Source organism: Triturus cristatus, chromosome 6 (genome assembly GCF_964204655.1).
Source record: "Triturus cristatus chromosome 6, aTriCri1.1, whole genome shotgun sequence".
In the NCBI taxonomy this organism is placed as follows: Eukaryota; Metazoa; Chordata; class Amphibia; order Caudata; family Salamandridae; genus Triturus; species Triturus cristatus.
The window spans coordinates 95534083-95558290 of NC_140589.1; the positions used below are offsets into that span (position 1 = coordinate 95534083).

Here is a 24208-nt window from a genome sequence, read left to right on the forward strand (position 1 = left end):
GCCAGTAACCATGATGCAGCATTTAGTCACTATTTAGTCACTATACCCAATAACCAGGATGGCAGCAGTTTGTCAATATAGCCACTAACCGTGATGGCAGCAGTGACTAAATATACCCAATAACCATGATTGCAGCAGTGAGTTAATATATGCACTCACCACAATGGCACCGGTAAATCAATATACTAACTGTACTGGCAGCAGAAAGTCCATATTCCCACTAACTGTGATGGCAGCAGTGAGCCAATATGCCCAATAACTGTGATGGCAGCATTGAATCACTATACCCAATAACCGGGATAGCAGCAGTGAGTCAACATACCCAATAACCGTATGGCAGCAGCAAGTCAATATACCCAATAACTGTGATGTCAGCAATGAGTCACTATACGCAAAACCATGATGGCAGCATTGAATCACTTTACCCAATAACCAGGATGGTAGCAGTGAGTCAACATACCTAATAACCAGGATGGCACTAGTAAGTCAATATACCCACTAACCGTGAAGGCAGCAGTAAGTCAATATACCCCATAACTGTGATGGCAGCAGTGAGTCAATATACCCAGTATCTGTGATGGCAGCAGTGAATAAATATGCCCCAATAACTGTGATGGCACCATTGAGTCACTATACCCAAAACCATGATGACAGCATTGAGTCACTATACCCAAAAACCGGGATGGCAGCAGTGAGTCAATATGCCCAATAACCAAGATGGCAGCAGTAAGTCAATATACCCACTAATCGTGATGGCAGCAGTAAGTCAATATTCCGAATAACCATGACGGCAGCAGTGAGTCAATATACCCAATATCTCTGATGGCAGCAACAAGTCACTATACCCAATAAATGGGATGGCAACAGTTTGTCAATATACTCAATCACCAGGATGGCATCAGCAAGTCAATATACCCACTACCCGTGAAAGCAGCAGTAAATCAATATAGCCACTAACTGTGCTGGCTAAATATACCCAATAACCATGATTGCAGAAGTGAGTTAATATATCCACTTACTGCAATGGCACCAGTAAATTAATATACCCACTAAGGTGATGGCAGCAGAAAGTAACCATGATGGCAGCAGTGAGTCAATATGCCCAATAACCGTGATGGCAGCATTGAATCACTATACCCAATAACCGGGATAGCAGCAGTGAGTCAACATACCCACTAACCATATGGCAACAGCAAGTCAATATATCCACTGTACCCACTAACCAAGATGGCAGCAGTGAGTCAACATACCCACTAACCAGGATGGCACTGGTAAGTCAAAATAGCCACTAACCGTGAATGCAGCAGCACATCAAAATACCCACTAACCATGATGGCAGCAGTAAATCAATATACTCCATAACCGTGATGGCAGCATTGCGTCAATATACCCAATATCTGTGATGGCAGCAGTGAATAAATATGCCAAATCACTGTGATGGAGCATTGAGTCACTATACCCAAAACTATGATGGCAGCATTGAGTCACTACACCCTATACCCGGGACCGCAGCAGTGAATCAATATACCCAGTAACCAAGATGGCACCTTTAAGTCAATATACCCACTAATCGTGATGGCAGCAGTAAGTCAATATTCCCAATAACTGTGATGGCAGCAGTGAGTCAATATACCTAATATCCGTGATGGCAGCAATGAGTCAATATACCCTGTAACCGTGATGGCAGCATTGAGTCACTATATCCAATAAACAGGAGAGCAACAGTTTGTCAACATACTCAATCACAAGGATGGCACCAGCAAGCCAACATACTCACTAATTGTGATGGCAGCAGTAAGTCAATATATCCAATAACTGCATTGAGGCATCAACCATTATGGCAGCATTAAATCACTATGCCCGATAACCGGGATGGCAGCAGTGAGTCAACAAACCCAATAACCAGGATGGCACTAGTAGGTCAATATAACCACTAACCGTTATGGTGGTAGTAAGTCAATATAAACAATAATTGTGATGGCTGCAGTGAGTCAATATACCCCAAATCCGTAATGGCAGCATTGAGTCACTATACCTAATAACCGTGATGGCAGCATTAAGTCAATATCCCCAATATCCAGGATGGCACCAGTAAGTCAATGTACTCGCTAACTATGATAGCAGTAGTAAGTCAATATACCCACTAACCCTGATGGCAGCAGTGAGCCAATATACCCAATAACCGTGAAGGCAGTAGTGAGTTACTATACCCTGTATCCAGGATGGCACCAGTAAGTTGATATACCCAATAACCATGAGGGCAGCAGTGACTCAATATATCCAATACCCAGGATAGCACCAGTAAGTCAATATACCCAATAACCTTGATGGCAGAAGTGAGTCAATATACACAATAAGCACAGGAAACAGAATCCAATGTTCCAGGCTTTTTCTCTGTGCTTCAAGAGATGCAGCCTACCAGGATAGGTTATGCCATCCTGGTTCCGGTGTGACGTAGATTGAGGAGCTAGGACATCATCGACTGGCCTTGAATACACATGTTGACAGGATAGCCATCTCACAGGTTCACCAGACGTGCACTATCAGGAGATTCTTTGCAGTTTCCCTATGGGAAAGCTTTATGTATCCAAGTCTCAGTGTGGCAACTTTGGTATACTGGTTGATAACAAATTCCCTTATGCCACTCAACACTACCAACAACGACTGATGGGGGAGTCTTGTAAATATGTCAGGAGAAAAGTATTTCCGATTGGCCTAAGGGTTTCATTGAGGACTGTTTCCTCAGTCATTAATTTAAATTGAAATCTCTTCCTCCCAACTGTTGTACTGTGCCTCTACTAAAAAGCAGCCGAGCACCCACATTAAGAGCATGAGATTGACAACAATAAGAAAAACAAACCCTTCCCCTCAAGCTTCATTCGTAGTGTAAGAACTAGTAACTAACCCACCTGTCCAGATATACTGTGAATGGAAACCTTCACGTCATCTTCTGAATGTTCATCCTATGAGAAAATATGAAAGGTGACATGAAGCCTCAAACTCACCACTTGAGAAAGACTGCAGGGACATCCCTATGGCTGGCATGAGCAATTGTGATCAGGTGGCATGCAGTGAGTGCCTTATTGACTGCGGTGTCCAGTCCAGTAGGATACTAGTCTCTAAACGATACCTCATTTTAGAGATAGTACTACTTTCTTTACATGGTCCCATTTCACTGCTTGCACATACTACTTTCATTGTCTTTCAGTGACTTTCATGTCATGAAATACCACTGCCTGTCACTGAAACCTCACAATTTCACTGAATCTCACACACAGTAAATAGCACGTCCTCTCCTTAGATCCTCCTATGAAATAACAATGCCCCTACCTGGAACCTCTTATGAAATACTACTGCCTGCTCTAGAACCTTCTATGAAATACCACTGCCCCGCTCTGGAACCTTCTATGAAATACCACTGCCCCGCTCTAGAACCTCCTATGAAATACCACTGCCCATCTCCTCAACCTCCTATGAAATACCATTGCCCCTCTCCAGAACCTTCGATGAAATACCACTGCCCCTCTCCGGAACCTCCTATGAAATACCACTGCCCCTATACAGAACCTTCTATGAAATACAACTCCTCCCCTTGTGACCCTCCAATGAAATACCACTGCCCCTTTCTGGAACTTCATTTGAAATACCACTGCTCCCTTTGTGAACCTTCTATGAAAGATCACTGCCTATCTCCGGAACTTCCTATGAAATTTCACTGCCCATCTCTAGAGCCTTGTATGAAATACCACTGCCCCTCTCTGGAGCCTCCAATGAAGGACCACTGCCCATCTCTGGGACTTCCTATGAAATACCAATGCCTCTCTCTGGAACCTCTGATGAAATACCACTGCCCCTCTCTGGACCCTCTGATGAAATATGACTGCCCATTTACAAAATGTCCTATGAAATACCACTTCTCCCTTTGTGAATCTCCTATGAAATACCACTGCCCATCTCCAGAATATCCTATGAAATACCACTGCCTCTCTTTGCCTCTCCTATGCAATGCTACTGTCCCTCCCTGCCTCTCCTATGCAATACCACTGCCCCCTTTGTGAACCTCCTATGAAATACCAGAGCCCCTCTCCTGAACCGCCTATGAAATACCACTGCTCCCCTTGTGAGCCCCCTATGAAATACCACTGTTCATCTCCTGAACCTCCTATGAAATACCACTGCTCCCCTTGTGTGCCCCCTATGAAATACCACTGCTCATCTCCAGACCTATGCAATACCACTGCCGTTCTGCCAAACGTCCTATGGAAAGAAAAAACCTTTATCTCATTACCTCTCATTAGTACTCTGCTCTTCACAATGCATCCATGTGACGCTCCTTTCTCAAGAAGACTGTACTCAAACACCTATGTTAGACCTGACATCTTTTGACGTGGTTTCCCTGGTCATTTTGCTTCCAACCTCCTGCATTGGACTGTGCTGCATTTTGTTTTTGCTGGCTTTAGCAATGTAAAAATGTTTTTATTACTCAAACTATTACAACGTTTAATGGATTATTCACTTAATGTACTTCTTACCTCATCTGGAAGTTTTACCACAACTTTATCACCCAGCTCTCTAATGAGACAAAAAAAATGCAATCACAACAGTGGCCCCAAGAAATGATGGATATCCATGCTTTTAGATGAGATTTTGGCACCTATTTCTCCGTAGAAGATAAACATAACTTTCACGTTTCTTGCTTTCCATTCCTTTTGTTTCCAAACACAAAATTAAACTTTACGTAAGTCTTCGTCAGCCATTAACTATTTCTTTCTATTGGTTCAAACATCAATACCTGACATCAACCTGAGACCAACCACAACTAATATAACCCTCAGATTCGCCATGAGGCATCGGCATCAGACAGAGTATACTTCAATAGCAACAATCAGTTCTCGTCCTTGAATTACCACCAAATACCGACCAGAATAACCAGAATCAACCTCGGTGGAGCAGTAAATGATATCCCTCAGATCATCTCTCAAGTATCAGTCTTAGGGGGAGCTCAGCTCAATCATATTGACATCACGCTTCAGTCTCAGATGAATCATACAATATTACCAGAAACCTCAGGTTGCCTTCCAATTATTTTTAGATATCAGCCTCTGATCAACTGTCAAATGTGAGCTTCAAACAGCCTCAGAAACCCCCACCAATACTGGGCATCAGCCTGAGACTGACCATCATCAATCACTCTAAAATACAGAAATCATTCACAGACATGGCATACTAGACATCACCTTCAGATCCGCCAATGGCATGAATCTCAAAGTAGATACCGCCAAATCACTTCCATCATAGATAGGCCTTCAAAACCCCATGCTGGACATCATCCTGAGATCAGCTATCGTCTTCCAGGCATCCCACATCATCCTGAGATCAGCTATCGTCCACTAGGCATCCCACATCATCCTGAGATCAGCTATCGTCCACCAGAAATCCCACATCATCCTAAAATAAGCTATAGTCCACCAGGCATCCCACATCATCCTGAGATCAGCTATCATCCACCAGGCATCCCACATCATCCTGAGATCAGCTATCGTCCACCAGGCATCTCACATCATCCTGAGATCAGCTATCGTCCACCAGGCATCCCACTTCATCCTGAGATCAGCTATCGTCCATCAGGCATCCCACATCATCCTGAGATCAGCTATCGTCCACCAGGCATCCCACATCATCCTGAGATCAGCTATCGTCCACCAGGCATCCCACATCATCCTGAGATCAGCTATCGTCCACCAGGCATCCCACATCATCCTGAGATCAGCTATCGTCCACCAGAAATCCCACATCATCCTAAAATAAGCTATCGTCCACCAGGCATCCCACATCATCCTGAGATCAGCTATCATCCACCAGGCATCGCACATCATCCTGAGATCAGCTATCGTCCACCAGGCATCTCACGTCATCCTGAGATCAGCTATCGTCCACCAGGCATCCCACATCATCCTGAGATCAGCTATCGTCCACCAGGCATTCCACATCATCCTGAGATCAGCTATCGTCCACCAGGCATCCCACATCATCCTGAGATCAGCTATCGTCCACCAGGCATCTCACATCATCCTGAGATCAGCTATCGTCCACCAGGCATCCCACATCATCCTGAGATCAGCTATCGTCCACCAGGCATCCCACATCATCCTGAGATCAGCTATCGTCCACCAGGCATCTCAAGTCGTTTCAGATCAGATGTCGACCTCTGACACCAGCCTCCCTTCAGCCACTGAACATCAGCCTCAGCCATAAGTCTCAGTCACCAGGAAGCATCAACCATTGAAATACCAGAACTCTTCACTAATCAATAAGATCTTACTTAGCCTTATAGCTTTAAGTAGTGCAAATGCCCAAAATATAAATGTTTTTGAAATAAAAGATTAAACATTTTACGTATTACAGTGAAAGTTGGAGGCCACCTTCCCCTGTCTCCTTGTGGCATTGACACCTACTCTTCACAGGAAACTAGTACAATATTTACACTGAACTTTGTCTGGGTTTCTTTTCTATGTTGTACAGGTTTGGGGACAGGTTATGTGAAGGAAACCAAAGAAAGAAAGACACGAAAAATCCCAGAAAAGTCCAGTGTTCAGGCAATGACACAATGAAAACGACAAGAGTGGCTTAATTCATTGTAAGAGGATTGCTGTCCAGATTTGAGAATCAGAAATCTGGCACGTGACGAGCAATAGTTTGATTTGCCCACTTCTGAGTCGCTCTGACCCCAATTTCTAATACATGAACCTGAAATGAAACGAAGGACATCTCACTCACTCTGTGCTGGAGAGTTTCTCCGTGAAGACGCGCAGGACAAAGTCTCCTTCCTTGTGGGGTTCGAAGGTGCAAGGCACCACGACGTACTCTCCGGGCGGCAGGCGGAGGCGCATGCTGACCTCTCGAAGGTCGACGAACCTCCCGGAGCGCGCACAGGCCTGATGCTCGAAGAAGAAGTCTTTTGGAAGGGGAACGCTGTGATCACCTTTGAACTGAGGAGAGTCCAACATGACGATCACCATCCGCAGGAAAGCTATGCACACAAGCAACGTCATTGCATTCTAGACTCTACCTGTTTTAAAGCGTAGAAACCATAAGCACCTAATTGAAACATGCACAAGTATTCTTACTGAATCAACTCTATGCAGAATTCGAAATGTACATCCTAAATCTAAACCCTGAAACAAATAAGCATTGCCAAAGCTAATAGGTCTCACCTATGGGTGAGCTATTGGCTTTGGCAATTAGGTGGGAATGGGTTACATGGATGAGTAAAAAAATGTGTTTTGAAGCTGCCAGCACCTGCCACTTCATAGTGTTTCTTTTTTCCTTCTGAATGGAGGGGGAGAAGAAACAGGGAAAAGAGGACAGAATGGGAGAAGAAACAGAAACAGGGTGGGCAGAAGGCAAGAAGGTGCTTTTTTTCAGAAGAAATATACCTGAATGACAGCACCAGCAGCAGAAGGCCAGTGGAGGGACACTAATCAAACATAATTGATCTGGGCTTGGTCCGTGCGCCACAGAAAGAAAAGAAGTGACGCATGGCAAGAGGTGCCTAATTAGAAGGCAGCAAAAAAGAGTGACAATGATGCCGTCAATGAGTAGCAAGCAATAGCCGGGGGTCCAAGGCCATTACTGAATACAAGAGTTTCGCGAGCGAAAGCAAATGCGCTAGGGCATGCTCACGCAGGCCGGTGTCACATGGCCCATGGGGACATTGTTGTCTTCTCTAAGTTAGCATGAGCACGTCGAAGTTTGCCTGCTGCTTTGCGCACGTTACTACACAACTTTATTTTTGCAATAATTTCTATGGCTGTTTTCACCTGAGAACTCATCGCTGTGTTTACACTCTGTGGGTTCCTGAGATTTTGAACATTGTGAGGAAGGTCGAACAACAATGCCCCTTGTTATTTTTTTTTTGGCCAGGCCTAAGCACCTAGACAAAACATACAGATGCAGCTGTTGTTGGGGACAACGCACCCAGATTTTATTGGAACACACAAATAGGTAGCACACACTTGGAGATGGATCTTTCCAGGGAGAAGAGCGAGACCGCACCTATGATGTAGATCTACTCTCTATAGGCTAAGGTATGGGGTCTGTTGACAAAGCCCAGAGATCTTCTAATATAAAATAATACTGCTTCTTAGCAAGGAGAGGGAGGTTAGGCTCTGTTGACTTTTCATGGTGACATCTCCCTTCATGATTTATGGACTAGCTGCTATGCTGACTGTATTTGTGCTATGCATTTTCCTGCTTGTTGTGGCACGTATACTGCATTTTAGGGCACGTTAGTTAAAAAAAATATTTTAAATTATTTCGTGTCTCTGTCAGATCTGATTGTGGACAAGTACATGAGTGCGACAGAAAGGGTGTGTCTTGCAACCGCATTTCCTGAGAGATCTGGGTGTGTTGTGTTCTGGGGTGTCTAATCATTTGTTTCTCTGTGAGTGAGTAGGAGAGCAAGTGAGACATTTTAGCTAGTCGGTCCTGGGCTCATGGGTACCAAGGTGGTAGGATGACTTAGTCCCTATACACCAAGGTCCCATAATCTTGTGCATAGTTCTGTTTTTGGGAAGAATCCCTGCAACATGGAGCCGCCAACGTTTGGCCTGGTACTTATTCACGAGACCCCTGAGTAGCGCTCGTGCTTGTCCACGATACCCTCTCACCGGTTCCCATGAACTGCTCTCAATTTGTTTGTACTGCTGCTTGCATGCAAAACTCTCTCGGGCATTACAATCTCCTTACAAGACAGTAACGTTTGAAGATGATCAATACCTCATAAACGGCAAAGCCAATGTGGAGTTTTGGTTCATGTAACTTCAGAAGCTGTCGCCTGTTCTTCTGCATTAGGGCAATAAGGATGCTGCAACCAGTTTTGTTGTCTTCTGAGTCCTCGTCTTCCTCCAAGAGTGTGACCTTGTACTGGGGGTTGGTCCAGAATGTGCCTGAACAAACAGAGAAGAAGGAAAAGAAGGACTTGCAAAGAAGCAATTTACAAATAAACATTGTGAGAGGGAGCGAAGAAACTGGAGCATCTTACAAAGGAAAGGGCCAATGCGAGAGGAAGGGACCAAAAGAAGCAACTTATAAAGTGGTAATGCAAGGAGGGCTGAATAAAGGGGAGCAACTTACAAGGGGCATTGCGTGAAGGAGAAACAAGAAAGGAGCAACCTATTATTGGACAATGAGTGGAGGAGTGAACAGAGAGGAGCAACTTACAATGGTTCAATGCAAAAAGAGGTGAACAACGAGGAGCAATTCCCAAAGGGGTAATGTATGAAAGACCTAACAGAGAGGAGCAGTTTACCAAGGAGCAATGCATGAAGGGGCGAATAGAGAGGAGAAACTTAAAAGGCACAAGGCGAAAAAGAGCTAATACTAAGGAGCGTTCATGACAGAGCAATTAACAAAAAAATGATTTCATAGGCGCAAACACAAAGGAGTAAATAGGAGTAGGCAACAATGTGCCTCTTTGAACTGGGGTATGTTATTTATAAGTCATTAGAGTACAAAAAACGATAGACAAAACAGTCATTTACAACAAATCCTCCTAATCTTTCACTAGATCATCGAAGCAATCCAGTACTCCAGCAGTATGGAACACAGTCTCACTGTCCAGATCCTAATCCCTCAGTGAGGTTACTGTTATTGGGCTAGCCAACTCTGTTGTGTAAAGTGACAAAAGCTCTTTGACTCTGTGATATACTCCCAATTAGTAATTCCTGATAATTTAGTTCATCAGTCACCCAACTCTCAAGATGTTTTGGAAGCCCCTCAGTGTGATGGCCTGCAGACAGTGATAGAAGGCTTGTTAGCCCTGAAAGCCTTAGAGTTATCTTCCCCCAACTTTTTGCCTACCTCCCTCCATTTTTCTGACCTCATGTTTATTGGCCTTCGGACTCGGTGCACTTTACCACTGCTAACCAGCACTAAAGTGCCTGTGCTCTCTCCCCTAAGCATGGTAACATTGGTTCATCCCCAATTGGCATTTTCAATTTACTCATAGGTCCCTAGTAAAGTGCACTCCATTTGCCCTGGGCCTGTAAGTTAAATGTCACTAGTGGACCTGCAGCACTGACTGTCACCCACAAAATTAGCCTCTTAACCATGTCTCGGGGCTGCCACTGCAGAGCCTATGTGTGCAGTATCACACTACCATGTCGACCTGGCAAATAAACTCTCCTGCCAGACCTAAACATTACCTTTTTATACATATACATCACCCTTAAGGTAGGCCCTGTATAACCCACAGGGCAGGGTGCAGTGTATTTAAAAGGTAGGACATGTGCTTTTGAACTTTACATGTCTTGGTAGTGAAAAACTCCCCATTTCGTTCTTCACTACTGCAAGGCCTATTGCTTACCTTTTACACCTTTCTAAGTGTCACTCCAAGAGATAGACTTTTCAAGTTTAGTGTCACTCATAATTTAAAATTACAACTTATGGATTTTAAATTCCACTGAACAAATCTCACTTTTAGAAAGTTGGCTTTTACTTACTTTAGCCATTTGTTACCTTCTGCCTGTATCTGGAATGCACTTCTGGGGTGGGTGATAGCTGGCTTCCTGCATTCCCTCTAGACAGCCTCACACAAAGGAAGGATAAGTGTGCCTGAGTGGCCATTTGCATGCAGATGGGCCATCCTGAAGCAAGATGGGAGGGAGGAGCGGACACTTGCACCTGAAATGGCTAGGTCCTGTTGCCACACAAAAGTGTGTATAGAGACAGGGCAGGAAGGGAGGGCATATGTGCATTTCAAAGCTTTCTTTGAAGTCTCCCCCACTTCAAAGGCACCACTGAGTATAAGTACTGGACCTCTGGCACTACCAAATTAGTAACCTTCTAGACATGTGACTACTCTGCCAGGTAGAAGAACTGCTGTGCTGCTGAAAGGACTGACTCTGCTGGACTGCTGCCTTGCTGGACCCTGCCTTGCTGTGCTCTTGCCTTGATGACCTGCCCTGCTGTCTCCTGTTCCCCTGTCACTTGAACCCAGATTGACTTCAAGGTCTTGCTAGCTTGCCTCCTGTTGCCTACGTCTCAGGGACACAAAAGACTTAGAACCCTCCTGTTCCAACCTTGGGCTCATCTGCTTGTGTGTCTGTCCTGCTAAGTAATTCCACCCCAGTCCAGGAGCCTTGGAAGTGGACCAAGGAGTTTGCTCCAGTGGAACCAACGCATCCTCTGCTTCAAGAGCAAAATATATGCATCAATGCTGTTGCGGATCCAGATCGGCGCTTTGCACTCGGAACTCCTGCATCGCACTCAGAACTACCATTCTGGATCTGAAACATCGCCGCCACTGCATGACATTGATGCACTGTCTCTACAGCGTGGTGAAACACAGCACATCGCATTTAGAACTGTCACACTTTGGGACCACCGCTTCACTCACAGGCCTGATGCACTACTGCAGTTGCGTGTACAAATTTGCCACGACAGTAACTGCGTGGGGATCCCCTAAGCATCTTGTGCTGCGACGAGGATAAAGGTACTTTTGCTCACCAGGCCCTGTGTGGGTCCTGTATTCGGCCTGTGCTCCATCACAGGCGGCCTGAACTCTTGACTTTGTCCCGGTCCATCGCGACTATTTAACTCTTTGAGCGCTTTTTGCTTCTAAGTGCTATACTTGCATTTAATCTTGAAAAATTCATATATCGACTTCTACTTGACGTAATTTTGGTCTTGTTTCATTTATACATTTGTAAGAAGCTGTCTCTTTTTATGGTATACGCTACTATGATCACTCAACAACGATTCGCGGGGTCCTTTCGAGACTTATGGTGAATATGGAGCAGGGTCCAAGGCACGGGGCCGGCTGGGGGCTTTGGAATTGACGCACTTTGGTCTGATGTTAACCTATGGAAGAAAAACATCTTTGGCTTTCGGGCACTTAACAATGACTTACAGGACCAACCTTAAGGTGGGTATGGGACAAGGTACAAGGCAACACCAACAGTTCACTTCAGGCAGCACTGGGGCAGCTGGGTGCAGAGGTGCCTAACAGCGTTGGGTGCCCCTTTCAGTCTATGGAGATCAGTCAGTTTGAAAATAAGCTGCAAATTTGGACTGGAGGACCAGTCAGGCTGACCCAACGGGGTACTCACTCTTGAGAGGCTCGGGGACGTGAGGACACCTTTGGCCCTCTTCTCCAGGGGCCAGAGGCGATGGTGCAAAAGTTTTTATTTATTTTATTTTTCGAGTTTTATATAGCGCTTACTGGACCCGAGGGGTATCAGAGGGCTTTACTACAGCATACATGTATAGAAGCATAAACAGTAGATTACAGTGAATAACACCTAGAGTACTGGAGGTTACATAGTTCTAGATTATTGACCAGAGGCATAGAGATGACGCGTGAGGAGAAATTATTTAAGTTGTCTCTTGAAATTCGTGAAGGAGGGGTTAGTCCTGATATGGGTAGGGAGAGAGTTCCAGATTTTTGGGGCATTTCCTGAGAAAGAGCGGGAGAGGACTTTTGTTTATGTCTCTTTGAGGGGATTTGAAGGAGTGAGTTGGAGCTTCTTAGGTTTCTTGATTGTCCAGCTTTAGTGAGTTTGGCTGCAAGGTAGTCCGGTTTGCCTGTGTGTAAGGCTTTATGGGTGAGACAGGCTGTTTTGGAAGAGCAGCGTGCTTCGATGGGTAGCCATTTTAGGTCCTGCAATGCAGGGGTGATGAGGTCGTATTTCTTGGAACCTGTGACCATTCTTGCTGCTGCGTTTGGGGTGGTTCTCATGGGGCCTATGTGTGTTTTAGCTGTCTCAGTTAGTGTGGCATTTCCATAGTTGTCTGGACAGAACTAGAGCTTGGGTTGCAATTTTTAGGTCATTGGGGGGTATGAAAGGTTTGATTTTGTTGAGGAGTTTTAGGACTGCAGCCAATAAATTACAAGGTTGTGGGAAAAAAGGTGGTTTAGTGTCCAAATCAATAAAGGACTTCGTGGGGAAGCACTTTAAGAGGACACTTACTCCAGGAAAAGCCCAAGACTAAGAGAGTAATATGGAGTTACCAAGTGTAGCGGAGTTTGCGGAGATCGTTGATTCCTCTCTCACACAGAGTGACTTAAGCCATATTTTCCCCCTCATAGTACCAAGACTTTCATCTTCGCCCCGGATCTTCTCCTCGTTAGAAGATGAGAATGAGATATTGGCAGGGCCCGTATTGATTTGTTAAATTCCTTTACAAGAACCACTCTTGACAGAAGTACGGATCCCGTAGTAAATCAAAGCCCAAAGCCTATAGACTCCTTAAATGAAATATTACGGAATGGTACGTTGGGCTTAGATATTACGACATCGCCTTCTGTCTCTATGCTGTACATTATGCTGATGCTACAAAAAATGTTGCAAGGCTTGTTAGAAGTCTCTGTGTTAAATAATACCCTATTAAATAGTCATGAAATACAATTTAAAAGAATGATAGAAGAACTACAGGGGATAAAGGGACAGATGCCTACAATGATTAGACCAGTACAAGACCCCTTAAAAGAAGGTCCTATTGAAGGGAACACAGAGACTACTATGGAGGGTCGTGCCCAACATGATATATATATTTCCAGATGGCCGATGCTGGTAAGGAGGAGGAGAGATTTCTATCGGCCAAATTACCAGAATCTCAGATACGCTCCTAAAAGGTCTACTTATAGATATGGAAGAAAGAAGGGCCCAAAAAAAGTGAAGGGCAAGGACCTGCAGAATAGAGAACACATTTATAAAAATGGAACGCCGCAAAATAAGAAAAGGGAAAGAAGGCAAATAGCGAGGCTTTATGACTCAGGAGGAGTTGAAGCGGAAGTTGAAGCGAAAAGGGAACCACGCAATTATATCCGTAATGCTTGTAGGGAGGTGGTGGGCCCCAAAATTAATAGAAATAAGGTAGGAGGGAAAGAATCCCTTAGTAGTCCAGTAGTTGGAGGAAGTAGAGTGAACATACTCCCAAAAAAGAAGGAATATCAGGGAAGAGGTGATTGGGTCTCAAAAACCTTAGTTAAGAGCAATAAGAATAAAATGTGGATATATTTTAGACCAACTGATCAAGTGATGGAGAGGAAAAACAAAGGAAGATAGTCCCTTTAAACCGCTCCCAGCTCTTATTTTCTTTTTCAAAATGTCCAAGTTTAAAAGAAATTGGCACAAAGGATTTGAGACAGGTAGGGTTAAGCAGTAATACCATAGGTATCGAATACACAAAGGTCCTAGTCTACTCAGGTCTTGTTAAGGCAGCTATTCTGAAAGCTGAGAAGGAGATATTAAAAGAGGGTATAAGGATCATTTCTGAAGTAGAAGTTGAAGAAGGGAATCAGCGAGAGGGAGGTTTTCTGAGTTTCCATGCAGGGTTGGGGGAAAGGCAGGTGAGGTTAATAACAGGGGGGTGTGGGGAGAAGACTATGATCAACATAGCGGTAGAGAACCTAGAGACTAATAAAAACGGGGGCAATTGGGGATCGGACAATAGTATCCTAAGTTCAGACTCATGGGGTTTGAATGAGTCAGGATGTCTTAGTGAGATCGACTAGGATTCCGAGTTGCCGCATAGCCTGAGATTACTTTCATGGAATATAAATGGGTTGGTAGGACAAACAAAGGTGGATAGTCTAAATCACGTTGCAAAATATGTTGATATCATTTGTCTACAGGAGACATGGCTATGCGGCAATACCCCAGTAGTTGAAGGGTTTGCCCAAATTTATAAACCGGCCAGAAAAATGAAAAAATTCGGACGTGCTTCGGGCGGGATTCTGACCCTCATGTCAACCAGGTTAGTGAAAGAGGTCAAGTCAATTAGCTCATTATGTAAATGGTTGTTGGTCTGTAAGGTATCCTATCCATGCACTGAAGGTTCTGAAGGGAAGGTTGATTATTTAATCCTCATAAATGTATATATACAATGGGGTTCCCAAAAAGAATACGAAACAGAAATGGGGTTTTTCAAAAAGGATATAACCGACTTAATAGAAATATATGGGAAGGACATAATGGTGAAAATGGGTGATTTTAACCACAAATTAAACTTTGGAAAGCTAGATCGTTGGTTTGAAGAAATGTTGAGCTTATATAATATAGGGGCAGCAAAATACCCCTCATGTCTAACCACCAGTCATGACGAAGCCTTAGGGAAGTTTCTGGGCTCTAAGGGTTTAGTATGTTTAAATGGTAGGAAGGACCCAGATCGACCGGCTACACAGACTTTTAGAATGGGCAATCAACAGTGTCCTATAGATTATATCTTTGTTCAGGCCTGGAACTACGCAATGGTAAAAAAGTTCCGGGTAATTAAGCGTAGGGACAATGATCACAATGCTTTGTATTGTGAATATTTAGGGGGGTCAATAAGTATATGTGAAAGGGTGATCCCCCAAAATGTGGAATATCCAAAGCGCTTGACTACAAAATTGACGGAAGAATATGTAGAGAAATTGGTAGGCTCTCAACAAAATTTAACGAAGGACAGTGCCGAAGGTCATCAGGTAGCATGGTATGTGGATAAAATCGCGCAGTCAGTGCAATGTCTTAGAGTATATCTAAAAAAAGAAAAAAAATCGGTTAAAGTAAAAATACAAGATAGTAAAGGAAGGCCGAGGTGGTTTACCCCTGAATGTATGAATAAAAAAAGGGCTATTCGTAAAATAGAGCGAGGTCAGAGGAAACGTTATGATCATGGGAACTTAGAGACCCTGCTCAACCTGAAGAAAGAATATAAATCCCTAGTAAGGAAGCAGAAAAGGATTTTTAAAGAAAAATGTTGGGCAAATCTACTTGAGACAATAGAAAATAGAAATATAAAAGGATTCTGGAGGTTGATACAGGTTGCTGCAGGAAGGTCCCCGGGTAATATGAGCTGTGTTGTGGAAGAGGTGGCCTGGGTAAATTACTTAGAGAATCTATATAAAGCCAGTAGGATTTTGGGAAAAGACAAGGAAAAACCAAGTTGGACCGTGTGTGTAGAAGGTTTAAAACCAGCATTTAATGAAGAGAAAGTAAAAGAAACAATAAAGAAGTTGAATTTATCTTGCGCAGCAGGCCCCGATAATTTTCCTGCCATCTTAATTAAAACTCATTTAGATTGGTGGGCAGGCTTTCTATCCCATATGTTCATTGCCATTCTGGACTCAGGCTGTATCCCGAAATCCTGGAGAGGGGCCATCATTAGACCCATACATAAAAAGGGGGAAAGGAAGGACCCAAGGAACTATAGACTAATTAGTTTATTGGATATTGGAGAAAAGGTTTTTTCAAAAATAATCCTTGGTAGATTGAAGGAGTGGGTGGAGCAGCGATCGATAGTTCCAATAGAGCAGGGAGGCTTTAAGGAAGGACATTCTACTACCGATCACTGCTTTGCCCTGTGGGCTGTAGCGCGGAAGTCCATGGAGCTGCAGGGCAAGTTGTATTGTTGCTTCGTGGACTTTCGCGCAGCTTTTGATCTGGTGGATAGGGAGTGTTTGTGGCAAACCATGAGACATTATGAGGTCCCTGCGGATCTATTGTTGGTAATTCAGGAGCTACACAGCCAAAACTGGGCGCAGGTAATTAATGACACTTCTGGCGGCCTGACTCCTGAGATAGCAATAAACAATGGATTAAGGCAAGGTTGTGTTTTGGCGCCGCTCCTTTTTGCAATATTCTTAGCAGATTTGCCTCTTACCTTGGGCTCTGCCAGAGGTGCAAGCCCAAAAGTAAATGGAAGGCATTTGTCCTGTTTGTTGTATGCTGACGATCTAGTAATACTGGATCACACTGAGATGGGGCTTCAAAGAAAGCTGAATATATTCAGCGAATACTGTAAGGCAAAAAGACTTACTGTAAACATGAACAAAACAAAAATCTTGTGCTTTGGGAAGAGGTATATGAAGTTTAATTGGTACTTGGACCAAACTAAACTGGATATTGTAAATGAATACAAATACCTTGGAATATGGTTTACGAATTCCCTGAAGTGGGGCATACACCTGGAGGCACAGAAAATAAAAGCACTTCTAGCGGTATGTGGGCTGAAAAGATTCAATCACAGTTATGGTGTTATGTCCCATAAGCCTCTTTTGACGGCTTATAAAGCCATGATCCCTCCGCAATTCCAATATGGTTCAGAAGTAATTTGTATTGATGGTAAAAGCTCCTGGGATAAAGAAGAAGGGAAATGTCTGAAATAATTATTGTCGCTTCCCAGCTCGGCAATGATTCAGGCAATCAGAATGGACTTAGACCTAACTGCATGGAACATTCAGGTGCAATTAAGCTTTCTTAGATTTTGGAATCGTTTGAGTCTTGGGGAGGTCACAAAGGTGTCCCAATGGTGTAGGAAAGAAATTCAGTCCAGTGAGTTAAAGTGGGCTAAGGCCACCAGAAGGAAACTCCTGACCATGTGTGATCTCTTGAATGTGAAAATGACCCCCTGACTCTACAAATAAATGTAATAAAGAGTGTACTTAAAATGCAGGGTAAAGAATTTTCTAGAGCAACAGATCGCGAGTATTTGAGCAAGAAACATTCTGTAAAATTCATGCGTTCTAGCTGGGAGAAAGATATCAGCTTTCCCTATCTCGATTTACTACCGAACCGTTGGTTAAGAATGAAAGTACTTAGGATAAGAATTGGCATTAACCCAGCCATAATAAATTGCGCAATAAAATCTGTTTTAATGCAACCTGATGGCAAGTGTATGTGCAAGATAGGATTGAAATGCAACATTTTACACATTTTATTGGATTGTCGAAGATTTTTAAATTTACGTAAATTATTCCTCCGTCCGATATTTTTAAAATATGGTGTAAGGGCGCGCTTACAAGCATGGGAGCTTCTTGCTGATATGGAAAATTTAGATATTGCAATAGCCATTGGGAAATATATGCAGGGTATATATAAGTTCCCTGCCTCATTAGAGGTGTAAGAGTAGCTAGTGTCTTACAATTGTAAATGAAATTATCTGTTGTAAAACTGTTTTAAAATTGTCAAGAATGATCTTTTAAGGGTTTTATGATTCTTAATGTCTAAGAACGTAATTTAGCAATGTGGAAATGTTTTAAATGTTATTGTAAAAGTTGTGGTTTAAAGACCAAATGGTCTAAATAAACATTATTTTTGAACTGAACTGAACTGAGAAAGAGCGGGAGAGGACTTTTGTTTATGTCTCTTTGGGGGGATTTGGAGGAGCGAGTTGGAGCTTCTTAGGTTTCTTGATTGCGCAGCTTTAGTGAGTTTGGCTGCAAGGTAGTCCGGTTTGCCTGTGTGTAAGGCTTTATGGGTGAGACAGGCTGTTTTGGAAGAGCAGCGTGCTTCGATGGGTAGCCATTTTAGGTCCTGCAATGCAGGGGTGATGAGGTCGTATTTCTTGGAACCTGTGACCATTCTTGCTGCTGCATTTGGGGTGGTTCTCATGGGGCCTATGTGTGTTTTAGCTGTCTCAGTTAGTGTGGCATTTCCATAGTTGTCTGGACAGAACTAGAGCTTGGGTTGCAATTTTTAGGTCATTGGGGGGTATGAAAGGTTTGATTTTGTTGAGGAGTTTTAGGCTGTAGAGGGCGCCCTTTGCTGTGGAGCCTATGTGGGAGCTCATGTTAAGTCTTGCGTCTAGATCCCTAGAGATTTAGCTGAGATTGCTGGGGTAAGTTTGCAGCTTAGGGAGTTTAGGTTGTTTAACCATTCTTGGATCTGAGGGTTTGTTTGTGATTGGAGAAAACAAGAATTTCAATTTTTTCTTGGTTGAGTTTGAGGTGGTGTTAACTAATTTTCTACTTTTGAACGTGTGGAGTTGCGTTGGAGGATGTCATTGAGGGAGGATATCTCGAGGTACAGCTGGGTGTCGTCATCATAGATATGGTAGGCTATATTTGCTTGTTTTAGAATGGTAGTGAGGGGTTCCATGTAAATGTTGAAGAGTGTGGGAGAGAGGACTGAGCCTTGAGGGACACCTCAAGTTGAGGGTGAGGTGTCGGACATCGAGTTTTTGATTTTTATGAACTGGGATCGGTTATGCAGAAATGAGGAGAACCATTTAAGACATTGCCATCTGCTCCGATACGGTTTTGTAGGGCATCTAAAAGTAGCTTGTGATCGACAGTGTCAAAAGCGGCTGATAGGTCGAGGAGGACAAGCAGGCAGCATCTGTTAGAGTCAAGGGAGTTGTAAATGTCATCGGTTATGCTCAGTAAAGCGGTTTCTGTGCTGCATCCCTTCCTGAAACCAGATTGGTGTGAGTCGAGTAGGTTGTTTGATTCCAGGTGTTGGCTCAGTTGGGCGAGAACACATTTCTCCAGGATTTTAGCTAGGAAAGGAAGGTTGGTGATGATCCTAAAGTTTTTGAGATCGTTTGGGTCAGCATCTGTTTTTTTTAGAAGGGGGGTGATTTGGCCTTGTTTGAGGCAGTCGGTCATCTTTCTGTTGTTAGGGACCTGTTGATGATCTTTGTCCACAGTGGGGTTAGGGTGAGGTTCTTAGCCAGGGAAGCGGGTAGAGGGCCTGCATAGTGGTTGGAGGGTTTGGAGTTGGCAATCACACTGGAAATGTCTTCTTCGGAGAAAGATTTGAAGTCTTTCCAACTCTTGGGAGAAGGGGATGGTTTTGGGTATAGCCTTATTTTGGTGGTTGACAGACGAGGGGTCTCGGCTTTGGGGAGCATGTAGTGAGCTGGGAGTGGGTTAGGTTTCGTTATGGGTGAAGACTTGCTGTGGTGGGATTGAGGGTGGTGGTCTAGGGAGAGCTCAATTTTGGTGATTTTGTCATTGAAGAATTTGGCCAGGTTGTTACACTGTAGTTTGGAGGCAGGGGGGTTTACTTTGGTGGGCTTGGAGGTCTGTTTCTGGATGATGTTGAAAAGTTCTTTGGGGCGGTTTTTGCCTTTGTCTAGTGCACTCCGGAAGATGGAGGCTTTCTCCTTGGTTATGTGTTTTTTGTAATTCCTGCGTTCTCTTGTGAGCTGGAAGAGGTTGGTTGTGGGTGAGTTTACTCTCCAGAGTCTCTCAGCTGCTCTTACTTTTCTTCTTTCGGAGTTGAGGTCTTTGTTGAACCAGGTTCTGGAGGGGATGTCTCTGATTCTTTTGACTTTCATGGGGGCTAGTTGGTCAAGTGCAGTTTCCATTGTCCTGTTGTACAGTGTAGTGAGCTCGTCCGTGTTGAGCTTGTCTGTGGAGGACGGGAGAAGTGATGTTATTGTTTCTTCGAGGTCAGAGAGGGGGATGGCATTGAGGTTTCTGCTCCTTTGATGGGTAATTTGTGTTTTGACTGGTGGAGCTGCAGTCTGGTTGATGTTGAATAGAATGATGTGTTGGTCTGACCAGTCGCTAAGGAGAATGTTATTGATGGTTGTTGTTTCGTTTTTGGCTATGATGGCATCTAAGGTAGAGCCTTTGTTGTGGGTTTGTCCCTTGCAGTGTTGGGTGAGCTCATTTGTGAGAATGAGTTCATTTAGTGACTGTATTGCAGTGTACTTTTCATTATTCCAGTGGAGGTTGAAGTCACCTAGGATGATGTTGTCGGAGTTGGATAGGGAGCAATGTGTAAGTAGGTCAGATATTTGTTCGCCGATTGCAAGAGAATTTCCTGGGGGGTGGTGGATGAGATGGCATTTAGTTACTTTGTTGTCTTGACGTATTAGGTTGGTGTTGAGGTATTCGAAGGTAGAGAAGGAGTGGGTTTTGATTTCAACTATATTGATGTTGTTCTTATGGATGATGGCAATGCCCCCACCGCGTTGGTCTATTCTGTCCTTTTTAATGATGGACAAACAAGGGGGGACTAGAAGGTTCATTGAGCCAGGTTTCGGTGAGAAACGCGATGTCAATGCCGTAATTCAGTATGACATCAGCTAGCTCTGTTGAGTGTTATACTGCGGATCTGCAGTTTAAAAGCATGCAGTTGACCTTGCTGCTGTTGGAATGGATTTGGGAGGAGGGGTGAGCCTGGGGAATGGTTGTGCGTTGAGAGGGGAGTCTTGTAGACCTAGGTTGGTTATTGGCTCTGCCTATTCCGGTGATTACCTGTATGTTGGAGGGGGTTTGGGTTGTTCTAGGGTCATAGATTTTAGCGAGAATCATTGCCTCTCTCAGAGACAGCTCAGGTTCCGCTCGTTTTGGTCGGTGATATTGGGTGTTGAGAGGGGTGGAGTGCCAGCTGGTTGTCTGGTGATTGGGCAGTTGAGGGGGCTCACTGATGTTTATGATGGAGAGGAGTTGTGAGTATTGGGTGGGGAAAAGGGGGGCTTTGGTGTTGAGAAGGATTCTGTCTATGCCCTGCATGATTTTGTTGATTTGGCTATGGAGATGGGATAGGTTTTCAGTTATGGATATGATGTGCATAGGGGTCATTGGTAAGAGAGTGTTGAGTTGTTTTTATATATGTGTGAGGCATTCATTTAGTTCTGCCATCGACTCTAGGTTAGGGGTAGGGGGAAAGGAGTGGTTGTGGGGCAGACCTGACTGAGGGTGTAGGTTGGGGCAGGGGGGTCGAGGGGCGGTAGGATTAGGGGAAGTGAAGACATATGCAACTTCAGATGGGCGGTGGGGGGAGATTGGGGAGAGTGCTTCTCGAGTGTACTGGTGTTGTTTTGTCTGAGAGTTAGTCATTGGTTAGGCAAGTGTTGGTGTTTCCGTGGGTAGGGAGATTAGGGTAGATGTATAGGGTGGGGTGTGGGGGTGAGGTAGGCCGCAGTTTCTTGAGGTTGGCGGTGTGGTCAAGGTGGATGGGAGTGGGGGAGAAGAGGGGTATGGCGTGGGGGTGGAGTGTAGGTCAGAGGAGTTCAGTAGTTGAGAGTTAGTGGCAGGTTTCATGACCGATCTTTCTTGGGTCAGGTTCTGGGGGGTGGGTTGGGAAGGGGTAGGATAGTTGGACGGGGTAGAAATTGAGTTTCGCAGCTTGGGGAAGGCGAGTTCAAATTTGCAAAGGTTGAAGTCATTGGCTTGGACCATGACTTTGCCATTTCTGTATATTGCTGCTATGGTGGCGTTGATTTTGAAGGGAGATGACTTGGTGATAAGCAGTATTTGGCCGTGAGGGATGTTGGTGGTTGTGGTGACTCGTAGGTGGTTAGCTAGGTTATTTCTCCATTTGGCCTGGTGGGTGGTGTAGAAAATAAGATCCGTTTATAGGCATCAGGTTTTTGTCACCCGGAGAACTTGTGGTAGAGGGAGCCTGCAAAGGCTGCAGGTGTTGTCGGAAAGTCCACAGTGGGCAAGACCAAGGTGGGCTTGGTCTCTGGAGGGCTGGGGAACCATGCTGGCACTGTTGCCCCACTTCAGCTCAGCCTGGAAAGTGCAGGTGCAGTGGTGCTAAGCGGCGTCTGGTTTTTGCCGTCCTGTAGTCCCAGTGTCTTCTTCAGGGTACTTGCAGAATGCAGGGAAGCAGCTCTGCTGCTCCATGGGAGGCCCTAGTTCTTTGAGGAAGTTCTGGCAGCCCTCACAGGCTTTGGAGGATATGCAGCTTGCAGGGCGAGGTGACTCTGGCACAATTGTTGAGAATAGATGAACAGGCTGGCAGGGCTTGTGCCAAGTCAGTTGCATCTTCGACACTTCTTTCTTTTGTGGGTCATCTGTCCTTACTCTTCGTAGGTAAGCTAGCTACTTGAGAACACGTTGGCATCATTGGCACACTTGAGCTCAGGCTAAGCGGCTCAGTGCTGTGTTGCTTTTCCGTGTTGGGTTTTCCCATTCTTGGAGTCTCACAGCTCAGTCTTTGGTACCTGGACGACGCAGGGGAACAGCTCCGTTGTTCCACAGGAGTGCCTGAGTTTTTGGCGAAGTGCTGGCAGTTCTCCCAGGCTTTGGAGGATCAGCAGCTTGCAGAGCGAGATGACTTTGGGGCAACTGTCAAGAATAGGCGAACAAGCCAGCAGGGCTGGTGCCAAGCCAGTTGCATCTTCTGCAGTTCTTACTTCGTCTCTTCGGACCTTCTTCTTTTGGACAGCAGGATCTCCTTTCCTTGTGCCAGGTCGCATGCACTACATGTAGCCTAATTCAGGGGTGGTGCTCGCCTGAGGGTGGACACGCCTGTCTTTCCTAGGTAATTTTCCTGCCTGCTCAGGTGCTAAAGGGCACTGGACAAAAGGGGGTTGGCTTCCTTTCCTGTGAGAGAAGCCAGATTCACATACCAAAGGGGGGCCTCTGAAGCTCCCCAGCCTCGCAATGCTAATCGAAAGGTCATCCTGTGGGCGGGATTTCAAGCACCATCTTCTCAGTAGGTATTATTATGGTCCCCAGACAGCAAAGGCCCTCACACTTGGGGGTCAGAAACCTGTCTCTGGTGGTAGGCTGGCAAACACCAGTCGGTCAGCACACCAGTAGCTGGTAGGGTCTCAGGGGTCGCCTCTAAGGTGCCCTTTGAGTGCATGTATTACTAAATCCTACACTGGCATCAGTGTGCGTTTAATATTACAATATGTCTGATACCAAACATCGCTATTTTCAATAAAGCCCTCATGTAGCTGAGGAACTTGTTTTCACCAGTGTCCAGCACATGCTTTTAAAACGGCTTCCCTGATCACCTGTACAGGCAGTAATGGAACTGACCGGTACTGGGGAATATCTGATAATACAGTTATGCCCTCACATGTAGGAAAGTGCACCTTGTCTTTTGGCAGTAAGGCAAGCTGCAGAGGTGCCTTACTTTTACTGCATGCAGTGTTGGCAGGCATGGCACATACAGTGGTGTAACGAAAGTTGTGGGGGCCCCCCTACAAGGTACATGGAGGGGCCCCCACTCTGGATTTAATCCAGAGCTCTCAGGCCTGAGTACTGCACCAAGACATGCAGCCTGCAGTAGCAGTTTGCATGAGCTTGATGAGGGCGCAATTTGTGGTGCAGCCCTTTAGTATTTCACACCCTAGGTACTGGGGGTACCTTTGTGTTGACTTGCAGAGGGCACTAACGGTATTGCTAATTGAGGAAAACAATTGCAAAGCTTTAGGAAAGAGATCTGGCACTGGGGACCTGTTTTGCAGGAACCCAGTGCATTTCCAGTTGAAATCACATCAAATACCAGGCAAAAGGTGGGGGTGACCATCTCAAAAAGGGCACTTTCCTACATAACCCCCTCCCAAACAAAAGAGAGTGAGGCTAACCTTTCTCAATAGAGTCTTCATTTTCTAAGTAGAAAATCCTGGAAAGGCCATTTCCATTGGCATGATCAGTCCCAAATCTGTGTTCCACTGGTCCATCTCCCGTACGGAAATGGACTGCATGGGGTTTTCCATTTCATTTGCATCGGCCATCTGAGAGGCC

At 44.8% G+C, this 24208-nt stretch overlaps 1 protein-coding gene across 3 annotated transcripts in view; it reads right to left on the reverse strand.

Annotated features, from left to right (window-relative positions):
* The window catches only part of LOC146813821 (calpain-1 catalytic subunit-like), a 701058-nt gene that overhangs the window by 205022 nt on the left and 471828 nt on the right, over positions 1-24208 (reverse strand). For all 3 annotated transcript variants that reach the window (XM_085610275.1, XM_085610277.1, XM_085610276.1), the window contains 4 exons: positions 8779-8948; positions 6778-6989; positions 4533-4572; positions 2910-2963 (listed from right to left, as the gene is read on the reverse strand). In XM_085610275.1, coding sequence (XP_085466401.1) covers positions 2910-2963; positions 4533-4572; positions 6778-6989; positions 8779-8948 — 476 coding nt within the window. The remainder of the gene's footprint in view (positions 1-2909; positions 2964-4532; positions 4573-6777; positions 6990-8778; positions 8949-24208) is intronic.